Genomic DNA, 11,574 nt, shown 5'->3' on the forward strand with positions numbered 1-11,574 from the left:
CGGCCACCGTGCCCGTGTTGGCCGGCCAGCGCGCCCGTTTGGCCCGTGCCCGTGCCTAGCCCAGCACTGTTCACCCGGGCCATTTTAGGCCCGAGCTGATTTTCTCCGGGCCAAAACTAAGTAAGTGACTTCCTAAACCCTACCTAGTACTTTGGGTACTTTATAGACTTGTTTAGGGTTCGGAACAGTTAGGGCACGATTTAATTTAATTATATTATTATATAATTGTGTTAGTGGGATTAGATGAAATTATATGCATGATTTGGATGTTCGTATGTGGCCGATTGAATGTCGAGTTTGTGGGTTGGTGTGGCGTGTCATGAATTGGATTGAATTGTGAATATGGATCGCTTGGTGTAATTGGCGTGAAATTGATTGAATTGAATGGCGTGTGTATGCCTGTCGATTACAAGCCCGGATTGATCGGAGGGCTACGGACTTGGGACGTGTTGACGGCGGTCCGTGTGAAGGCATGAATGGCCGGTGTGCCAAATGGATGCGGGCTTGAGACGTGTTGACGGTGGCCCGTTAAAGGTGTGTTGGACCGGGACGTGTTTACGTCGGTCATTAAAATTGAGCCCGGATTGATCGGAGGGCTACGGACTTGGGACGTGTTGACGGCGGTCCATGTGAAAGCATGAATGGCCGGTGTGCCAAATGGGCCTGAGGTGCAGTGGCGCGGGCAGTGAGAATGGACCTGAGGCGCAGTGGCGCGGGTCGTGAGAAAGATGTTCGGCCACGCATGCGAATTGAGTGTGATTGAATTGGCTGATTGAGCGTGTGATTGAATTGGCTGGTTGAGCGTGTGATTGAATTGGCTGGTTGAATTAGTTGGATTGATTGAGTGCAAATGTGGTTGGTGTTTGAGCGATTGTGATGTGTTATTTAATTACTATTATTGTATTATCACGTTGTGACTAACGTGTAGAGTTGGCATGGGCTTGATGACGAGGTAAGTACAATGATGCGAATTTTATATGTTATGGGGTAGATTGCATGTACGACTTGTCTGGGTACGCATTAGCCTACGAGGGGTATAGGGGGTTGCTTATTGAGACTCGTTCTCACGGTTATTATATAACCATTTCAGATCCGCGACCGTGATCGATTCGGAGATGCCGCCAGAGCACCACAGGGATTGAAGGATAGATCATTTACCCTGTCTTTTGAGTACCTTTTGTAGATGAGATAAGCTTGTCAACCACTGTCCCCTTTTGAAAATAGTGGTTTTAAATAGGTAGCCTGAGTTATCGTTTTGTATAGTGACTGATTTATGATGTTATGCAATTATTGTTTCGTGCTATCCTTTTGTCATCTTGTTAGTTGTCTGGGTTGTTTTATTTTGCTTCCGCTTGCGTAGTTCATGTGGGTCGGCGACGCGTCCTGGGACGTCGCGTTAAATACGACTATTGAAGAGGTGTCGCAAGCCCGTTGGGGTTCGGGACGTGACAAAGAGTCTCGGATTAATCCAGCGTGGAATTACAAGGGTACACAATATTTTCTCCATAAGACTAGTCTAACTTATGGCGGGTTATGGTTACTCCTATGGAATCTTTAACCCCTATGGCCATCGATGGCGGCTGGCTTCATACAAAGACAACCACAAAAAAAGAAATGAAAACAATTACAACATCACATATGATTTTAGTAGCACTCCTCCTTTGCACTCTTGTTGCCCTCAAGCTCTCCGGAACATGTGCAAGCTAAGCAGATTTGCTGCTTGTTTCGGTTTAGCTTCTTCTTCATCTTCTATTCTATTCTGTTTTCCTTTCGATGTTGCAGAATGCTATTTGGGACATACTAAACATGCAGTATGAAATGTGAATTAACGTAAGAATACTTGAGCGGCGTTCTGATAAAATGGTACATAAGGCAGTGTTGAGCTAGCCGCATCTGGGCCATTTATCGGCATGGGACCCTCACAAGTGAAGGGCATGACTGGTCAACCGCACGGCGCGATCGAGGAAGGTTGTGCTCTGTTGAATAATTGTTTTCTGATGCCGATACTTACTTTTGTCCGAGTTCTCATGGCAAATCTGAAGAAGAGCACATTTGCTTCACCGAGTGAAAAGCATAAGACCAAAGAGAAGGTACTTATTTTTGGATTGTGAATGTATTTCTTTGAATTGCAACTTCACTATACAGAGATCGAGTGTTTCTCTTTTTCTGTTTGGGTTTGGACATGATTCTACTTAGATCACGCCAAATCCAATAGCAGCAAAACATTTCACAAGATTTTGATCGTTTTTGGGCGCCTCCATCGTCCGGGGTGAGTTTCATCCATTTCCAAAAACATGGACATAGTCGAACTGTGCAGAGTTGTTTAGTAGATTGTGCAACATAATAATTGGGCAAAGACTACCGTTACTAATTCAGAATTGGATACTGAGAAGAACATGGATATCAGTGTGCACGAAAAGGAGCCGATTGTTCTGTAATTTTTATTTCCATGGAGAAAAGATTACAAACTGGACTTACATTATGGGACACTGTTTCTCCAAACCACAGCTGGGATATTACAACTTCTAGCTTCTCCTGTTTTTTCTGGGATCAGATTCGAGGTGGCTTTTGTTGGCAAAGATTTGGCTGGCCGATTAGCTTGGCCCTTATTTAAGGCTAAATTTGCCGCTTTAGGGCCTTACTTGATACAAAGTTTTCCCCGGACTTTCTTTCGAAAAAGCGACCCCACTTTAGGCCTTCACTTGAAATATTCATATTCCCTTACGGTAATGACTTTCATGTGCATACTACGTTCAGCTGCATTATGGACTGTGCTAAGTGTTAACTATTACAGGACAAGATTGTTAATTTGTAACAGGTGACAAAATTTCAACCCAACTGATGTGTCTCTCATAAGTTTAATTATGTCGTTTTGTTTATGGGTTTTGGACGGGACAATGGCAATCTTTCGACAAAATCTAGGAGAAGTTGCGGTTATTTCAAGAGTCAGATGGCGACATCTTCAAGCCTAGAAAAAAACTGAGAAAAGAAAAGAAACTTTCATTGGACTTTTGGCTCCATGTATTTTGCTGATAGGGAAAGACATGACAAGATTTGCTATTCAATCAAGACAGAACCATTTTGTGTTCGGCAATTCTTGTTTTATTGATGGTGCAAACCAGTGGCCTTAAATCTTGTACGTCTCTCTAACTTGCTGCTATTTTGTTTAGGCCGTCTTTAGCATCGATGATAAGATCTTTTCTTAAGATGGAAAAGGCAACTCTAGATTAGTCCAAATTCGATTGCTTGTCGGCAATTCTAGAGATATGCTCTCACGTATCATTCTAAATCTCGTCTCATTTTCTTTACTGGAAAATTTTCACAAGAAAAACAAGGAAATAATTTCACATTCCCACAAAAGTGGATTTTTGTTCATAAGAGCTTTTCTTGAAACGAAAATCCAAACATTTACTCAGGGTGCGTTTGTTTCGGGAAAATGAAATGGTTTGGAAAATATTTTCCTAAAAATTATCGATTGTATCGATCAAAATAATTAGTTAATGAAAAATATTTTTATTATCAACGATAATTTATGTCTAAATATTTTCGTTGATGATCAAAAAGTTTTTGTCAATTCAGTTTTATAACGATACGAGCGATCATTTTTAAGAAAATGCTATCCAAATCATTTATTTTTTGCGAAACAAGCATGAGATCCCTTGCATATGTGGAGAAATAAAACGGCATGGTTCGTCTAAACCGTAGACATCTGCTTCTTATCTGTTAAGCTAATATTTGAGAGAATTAAAGAGAGTTTTTCCCTTATCTTGTTAGAGCTGTCTTTTTTAGATAGAAATTAAATAAACTTCAAATACAATTAAAAAAGAGGCCACTAGCCATTTGTTTGGGAAATTCTTTCTGGCACCTATCCTTATGCAGTAAATTTTGCTCATAATACAAAATCTTTCGTTATAAGTGTATTTTCCAAATTAGGAGTAAATGTCAATTAATGACAAGGAAGCTTTTGATCAACACACACACTCTCTCTGCCCCCTCCACGACCATCCGATTAGTTGCAAGTGCCAACAAAGAACCAGACCCAGCTAACTTCCAAACAGTGGTGTCCGTCTCCAAGGACTCTCTCTTTCAGTTTTCTTGTTGCTGCATTCTTTTCCACATTAATTTTCACTCGCAATTTATTTGCTCCATTTCTTGTCCATGGTATAACCACAAGATTTCTGTTATCAAGATAGTATTAAGACACCATTTTGCTTCGAGGGTGCACCTCAAGCTTCTTATTGTTTTTGTCTTTTTCCTTTTAGATGCTTTCTCAGCGTCTCTGTTGTTTATTTTGGGCCAAGAATGGAATTCGTGATTGTTCTGGTTTAGAGTGTTCCGAGGAACCTTCTGACTAAACTCCTCAAGGTCCCTCGGTGACTTATTAGGAGCCCTTTAACAAGTGTAGTTCTTGGTGGAGATCAAATTTTCTAAGTCGCTGAAATTGGAAAGAGGGAAGAAAAGGGTGCAATCTTTGTATCACTGCTATGACATCATCAGTTACTTTCCGGGTGTCGCCTTATTTGCCGTTGAATTCGCAATTCAGGCCTCGGTGTAGAGTGCAAGCGAGCAGTTCGGTTGGTGGTGACTCAACAGTGTCATCATCTCCTGAATTGGTTGTGTTGAATGGAGCTCCTCCTATTGAGGAGAGAGAGAAACTTGGTCCTTTGACTGGAGGAAATGGATATGCAGTTTCCAAGATTGAGGTGGTAGAGAAGAAGAAGAAGGTGAAGAAAGAAGCAAAGGAAAGCTTGGAGGGGTTGTGGGATGATGCGTATGGAACTAAGAGTGTGAAGGATTATCTTGAGCGCGCAAGGTATATGATTAGGCCTGACGGAGGTCCGCCCCGTTGGTTTTGCCCCGTTGAGTGTGGACATCCTTTAAATGATTCTCCAGTTCTTTTGTTTTTGCCCGGTAATTCCTTTTTTCTCGCTTGAATGGGTGCAAAACTGGAAATTTTACTCCAGATAATAAGGAGATGACCGGAATTCTAGCTTCAACAATACGCTTTTATCTTTTAAGAAGCGATTATAAAGTAATCGTGCATCAATTGATAACCATGTGCTATATGATATAGGAGCCTCATTTGTGAATCTCAAGTAAACTAAGACTAGTATTGCGGAATTATTGATGCATAAGTACTATTTCCTGCAGGACTTGATGGCACTGGATTGGGCCTCGTCTTGCACCATAAAGCACTGGGGAGGTGAGTTTGTATGTTCCATCATTTTGGGGTCGTGAATTGCGTTACAAGGGAAAGTAACAATGCGCAAGAAGCAATGTTTGTTTCTATATGCTATTTGTATTTATGACCAAGCATTTTAATGCAGAAAACTTAAAACTGCAGGGCTTTTGAAGTTCGATGCTTACATATCCCTGTTTATGATCGGACTCCGTTTCAAGGTATCACCCTTTCAAAGCTTTTTAATTGCTGTGCAGGAGACAATAACTTTGGGTTGAGTGGATTGTTTTTGAGCTGTATTGAAAACATGCAAAGGTCTGCGGTGCATTCATCTCATTTACAATTCTCGCTTTTCACTTCATTTAGTCCCATATGCACCGATATTACCTTCTATGTCACATCAAGCTATACACAATAGTCCATCCTTGCCATTCCATCTCAAACTTATGATGTTATTGATGAAGCACACTTCTAAATGTGGGTTTACATGCCTTTTAAATTGTAAAGTCTTTCTTCTAATACTCAAGTAACATTATAACTTATAAGAAATGAAATAACATGCAATACTAACTGAGAACTTGATTGAAGAGATTTTGTGATCTGTTGTATCTATACATGTTAGATCAGGTGACATTCGTTGAGAAAACTGTTAAAGCTGAGTGTGCCTCATCTCCACATAAGCCCATTTATCTTGTTGGAGATTCGTTTGGAGGATGCCTGGCACTTGCCGTGGCTGCTCGTAATCCTACCATCGACTTGGCAGTCATATTAGTGAATCCAGGTGAGTTTTCAGATCGGAAAAAAGTCATGAATTGGGTCTATTTTTCTGGTTTACAAGCCTACTTGGAGACTCTGAGGAAGTCTGTTGTTTTCTCCGTCATGCTAGCTACATCATTTGGCCGTTCACAGCTGCAGCCACTGTTACCTTTACTGGAAGCTATGCCTGATGGACTCCATTTCACGGTCCCCTATCTTCTGAGCTTTGTTGTGGGTAGGACATGCTACTTTCAAGTCTATGTGGAAAATGATGATATGTCATACTTCTCTCAGAGTTGTCGATAATAAGATTTTATTTTCTTTCTGAATCAGGTGATCCAGTGAAGATGGCAACGGTCAATATTGATAATATGCTTCCCCCAAGAGTGGCACTTGAACAATTGTCTGTCAACCTCACTTCTTTGCTGCCTCATCTGTCAGTAAGTAGCATATTCTCTGCTGGAGATTTGATTATTCTTTCTCATTTATCTTCACTGCTCGAAAATTTGCAATAGATGTGTAGCAGGCTTCTACTATGCTTATATTCTAATCTTTTTTCTTGGTCTATGTTCTTTGCTGGGCTCTTTCTTGATTATCTTGAAACCCGATAATCAATTCCCTGTTTCAGGGTTTGGCTGATATAATACCCAGGGAAACACTTCTTTGGAAACTGAGGTTGCTTAAATCAGCTGCCTCTTATACTAATTCTCGTCTTCATGCTGTCAAAGCCGAAGTGCTACTCCTTGCCAGGTTTTTGCTCCTCCACAATTTGTCAAGATGATGACATGATTCTCAGATTGTGTAACAAATGATTTTTATTCGCTTTCCACTTTATTTGGTTGCTCCTTTATATGTGCAAGCATTGCCAATATCTTCTTCTCTTCTCTTACTATAGTATGAGTTTTGATGCTATTGTCATTCTGACTCTTGCTCAACAGCTGGACAAAATAAGCTGCCTCATTCTAATCTTATAGTATGAGAATCGCTGTCATGTAAGTACTTCTAGTTTAGATAAGCAGTTATATGTTCTTTGGCAATAAGTAGTGGCACAGACATTCATTTGGCTTGGTATCTCTTCATTGTATGGGTAATAGCCACTTTCCTGTTTCTGTCTGCGAATAGTTTTGAAGATTTCATTAGCACGTTAGTATATGATACCATTCATGAGCATCGCAACATGCATGTATTTACGCAAGTATGCACATAACTGTAGATAAATGGATGAATGCACGCACATGGATATGTAATTTGAGAAATGGGTTTGATTGTCCATCCTTTTGATTTGATAGAATATTAACATATAAGGCATCCTCCGGATATGAATCAAGAGTTGTTTTTCCACTGAAGAGACAATAGTGAATCAGATTTAAGCATAGTTACAAATTGTTGTATTTTCTCAAAGTTTCTATTGATTTAGTGGCAAGGATAACATGCTTCCTAGTCACGATGAAGCCCAAAGGCTTACAAACTCATTGAAGAACTGCAGAGTTCGTTACTTCAAAGACAATGGACATACACTTTTATTGGTAGGTAAAATTTATGTTATTTCAATGTTGTCAAGCTTTAGGAGTTACTTGCTCTAAGAGACTTTAAGCTAAGAGAGCTTTTCATGAAGATAACTCATTTAAAATATCGTTAGGCACTTCAACTGAGATATCCTTATGATAGGCTTTGACAATGCTTGCATAGTAAAAATTAAACTACAAACTTGTTTGCTGAGATGAAAATCTCATGTTTAATCAAGTTAAGTGTGTATTGTGCATCAGCCCCTTTTATTTCATCTATTACAAGTTTGTCATTTCACTGAATAAAATGATTATAATAAATTTACTTACTATTTATAGTACTGCTCAAAATTTTTGAGACCTTGAGTCATCACAATGAACCAATTTGACTGCGGCACTTATAAGTCCAAAGCAGGCAATGTCATCATCTTTCATTGGTCTACTTAGCAAATAGAATTGGCAAGCAGAACATCATTGTGTAATTCTAGTCGCCGATGTCAGATCTTAAGCTTAGCTCCTTTGGAGATTTGGAAAGGAGGAAATATAATGCGATCTAGCAATTTCATGAAATCTATAATCTCCCTCATGGTGTTAGCTTTTTTATTTGGGTGAGGTAGTGCTCTTTTTGAATACTTACCACGATGGAAGTGTATGGCTCTTCAAACTGTCACTCTCCCTAATCATAAACTTAGCATTGAGTTTCAGGAGATTTCATCTATAAAAGAATGCTTTATTTCTCTATATTGTGCTGCCTGTTTGTTGACCAGTAATTAGACTGAGATTGCAGGAAGATGGTATTAATTTGCTGACCGTCATCAAAGGTACCCACACATACCGTCGAAGGAGGAGGCATGATTACGTCTTGGATTTCCTGCCTCCTAGTATGTCAGAATACAAACTAGCATTCAATCAAGTTATTGGGTAATTCTGCAAACCAATGCTTCTGCATGTCTCTTATTGCTCTTTCCTGATTGGAGTAGAATGAGTTGTTTCTAGAAATGACTTCAACCAGATTTCTTTAAGCTAGCCATGACGGCTTAATGTTTCTGTGCTTTCTAAATTGAGACTAATGTTTTCCTGTATCTCTCAAGTCTTTTTATGAAGATCTAAGTTATTCAGCAAATTTTCAAACTAGATAATTGGGTTGTCATGTTTTTTGTGTCTGATTATTTGCTACCTCACTTTCTATATCTTTTGCAACATCTCATTGAAAATTGATCTGCAGTATTAGTGCATGATTTTATTACCAACTGATGCCTGAAGATCTCAGGGTGAGGCCATTCTCGTCCTGTGATTTGCCCAAGAAGGACCAGTGGTTGATACCTAAAGTTCTTAATTTTGAACGTCATTTGTTGATCGTAAAACACAATCTATTATTATCAATTCTAATGCTATCAGTGGCCTGATCGAGCCCAGCACAAAATGGATGGGTCATACCCTTCCACAAACTCTGATTCATTAATTGCAACCAGTCAATCTTAGTCTGATGCTGTGGCCAGATAAATGCAGACCATTTCGCAATGCATCTAGTTCAGCATTATTCTCAACTTTGGAAGATGGGAAGATAGTGAGAGGTCTTTCCGGGGTTCCTTCTGAAGGACCGGTGTTGTTAGTCGGTTATCACATGTTGCTGGGCCTTGAGCTGTTTTCACTTGTTGAAGAATTCTTGAGAGAGAAGAACGTTATTGTGCGCGGGATAGCTCATCCGATGTTGTTCTCTGGAAAAATCGAAAATTTATCTTCTGAATTTGGTCTAATGGATTGGATAAAAGTATTTGGAGCAGTTCCTGTAACCGGAAGCAACCTCTTTAAATTGTTCTCAACCAAATCTCATGTTCTACTTTATCCTGGCGGTTCACGTGAGGCTGGTCATTATAAGGTGTGTAAGTACCTTACATTCAGTTAGTTCTCTTGTGCAGTGTAGCTACCAGATCAGGTCTTGTTTTAACCCAGTTGGTCTTATTTACAATGTAATCAGACAAATCATTTGAAAAATAATTTTCCAAATAGAATTTCCATGCTATAAGGTAAGAAGGATCTTCTGCAGCATAAGTTTTACGAGTGAAGATGTAAAACCATGTGGAGAAGGAGAATTCATAATGGCTGCCGGGCAGTGGTTGGGGACCTGGGGTAGTCATGTCAGATACTGTAGCCAATTAGCTCATATGCTGGCGGTAGTGGTGGCAATTGCTGTTGGTGGCAGCGGTCTAGCCGATGGTGGTAATTGGGGGTGGATAAGAAGCTAAGCGAGTTATAAGTGAAAATCATTTTGCATGAATAAGAACGCATTTCCTGTTAAGGGGGTTAAACACCAGATGAGAATAATATATAAATATTGACAGTTTTTCTTCAGAGACATTTTCAGTTGTATTTATATAAAGTGTTAAAAAGCACGAGTAATTTGGTCTTGCATTGCCTCTTAGAGTGTTCGTTCTAACGTTTCTTATGTATTTAATTAAAGGGGTACTTGAAATCACCACTAAGCTTTTGCTTGTGCATCTTTACAATAAAATTATGCCTTGTAAAGTTCACCTCAGATCTATCATGTTCCGTTTGAAGGGTGAAGAATACAAGTTGTTCTGGCCAGACCAACCAGAATTTGTGAGAATGGCTGCACGGTTTGGCGCCACAATAGTACCATTTGGAACTGTGGGAGAGGATGACATCACAGAAGTAAGCTCTCTCTAGTGTCTATGTCTGGATTAAAATTTGGTATTTAGCTCTCCACTCTCTGCAAAGGTTGGGAATTTAAAACTTAAAGAGCATTTTTTTCTACTTCTGGGGGTTTGTCACTATTTTACATACCTGTCAACCCTTCTGTTCCTTCTGCTTTACACCTTCTTCGGAGTTCAAGTTTAATCTTGCAACTATTTTCGGCTAATTTAGTTAATTACGTGCATGCTTGTATAAATTTGGCTGAATCATATACAGTTTTGATGCATCTTTCTTGCAAACTTTTGGATTTACTATTGCTGTCATTATTTTAAATTAAATGAGTCCTACAGCAAGTCTAAAAATGAAAATGAGCCTCCCCATTTATATGACGTGCTTCAGCATTGTATTCTGATGATGATGTGATTGTTACTTTGAACGGGCAGTTGGTACTTGATAACAATGATCTGATGAAGATTCCATTGGTCAATGACTACATCAGAGAATCTAGTCGCAACGCTATACGAGTGAGGTAGCTCTCTACCCATGACCTTCAAAAGATGATGTGTATAGATTTTGTATGGATGGCCTTTGAAATTATAAAATCGCTTACCACATTGAAATTCTTTTTACATTGACATGAATTATGTACTGTTTTTTAGGGAGGATGAAGCACTAAGTATTCCAGTGATTTTGCCAAGGATACCTGGCCGCTTTTACTATCTGTTTGGGAAGCCCATAGAGACAAGGGGGAGATATGAATCACTGAAGGACAGAGAAAACGCAAATGAGTTGTACTCACAGGTAAAATCCGGAGTGGAAAGCTGCATCGCGTATTTGCTCAAGAAGCGAGAGGAGGACCCTTATCGAAATATATTTGATAGAACCGTACATAGAGCATTACATTCTCCTTTACACGAAATTCCTGCATTTGATCCCTGATAATGGGTGGTGGTTGTCCAAATAGTTTTGGTCTTTTGTTTTTCATTTAGAGTGACATAAACATTTGTAAACATTCGTGTATATCTAATTTCCAGTTCTGTTCTTATTTGAGAGTAACGCCTGGGCCAAGTTGCAGACTATGATCTACTGATCTTATTAAATTCCACCAAAGAAATTTAAGTTCATTGGGCAGAAATTTAATTGCTCCTAACCTGTGGACCTTAGTTCCAAGCTTGAGAGATACATACGAATCTATGATAGATTTAGAGTAATCCACTCTTAGAGGCACAAGCATTAAAGCTCAGTTTCCAACTGCTGTCACATCTCTTCTTCCATTCTTTCTGATTTGATAAATATCAGCATTCAGGTGAAAGTAGCATTAGGATTAATAAGAAGTCTTCTGTCTCTCCTTGTCGAAAGTTCGGACTGCTTAATTGTTCAAAGGGGAGTTATCTTACCTTATTAGATATTCTTCATTAGTGGATTAGGCACGACTATCCTGTCAAGGACTCCTGTTTTCGTTAACAGGAAGTGCTTGGG

General features: G+C 39.4%; 1 protein-coding gene and 1 pseudogene across 3 annotated transcripts; one reads left to right on the forward strand and one right to left on the reverse strand.

The window, feature by feature from the left end:
* The window catches only part of LOC115685919 (phytyl ester synthase 1, chloroplastic-like), a 71,651-nt pseudogene that overhangs the window by 37,396 nt on the left and 22,681 nt on the right, over positions 1-11,574 (reverse strand).
* On the forward strand, positions 4,054-11,151 carry LOC115685918 (phytyl ester synthase 1, chloroplastic-like). Of its 3 annotated transcripts, XM_056312216.1 has the most exons (14): positions 4,054-4,161; positions 4,263-4,911; positions 5,152-5,203; positions 5,345-5,400; positions 5,802-5,960; positions 6,066-6,170; positions 6,269-6,375; positions 6,564-6,685; positions 7,353-7,461; positions 8,228-8,361; positions 8,950-9,319; positions 10,000-10,113; positions 10,539-10,624; positions 10,755-11,151. In XM_056312216.1, the coding sequence occupies exons 2-14, from the start codon at positions 4,485-4,487 to the stop codon at positions 11,032-11,034; spliced, it is 2,121 nt and encodes a 706-aa protein (XP_056168191.1). In that variant the 5' UTR covers positions 4,054-4,161; positions 4,263-4,484; the 3' UTR covers positions 11,035-11,151. The 3 variants fall into 3 exon arrangements, with proteins under 3 accessions (XP_056168191.1, XP_056168192.1, XP_030466936.1); XM_030611076.2 differs by having other exon boundaries at positions 4,063-4,911; XM_056312217.1 differs by lacking the exon at positions 10,539-10,624 and having other exon boundaries at positions 4,058-4,911; positions 10,781-10,874.

The sequence above is a fragment of the Syzygium oleosum genome, unplaced genomic scaffold (assembly GCF_021117445.2).
Source record: "Syzygium oleosum isolate NSW1041296 unplaced genomic scaffold, Sole_v2.1 Sole_v2.06, whole genome shotgun sequence".
NCBI lineage: Eukaryota > Viridiplantae > Streptophyta > Magnoliopsida > Myrtales > Myrtaceae > Syzygium > Syzygium oleosum.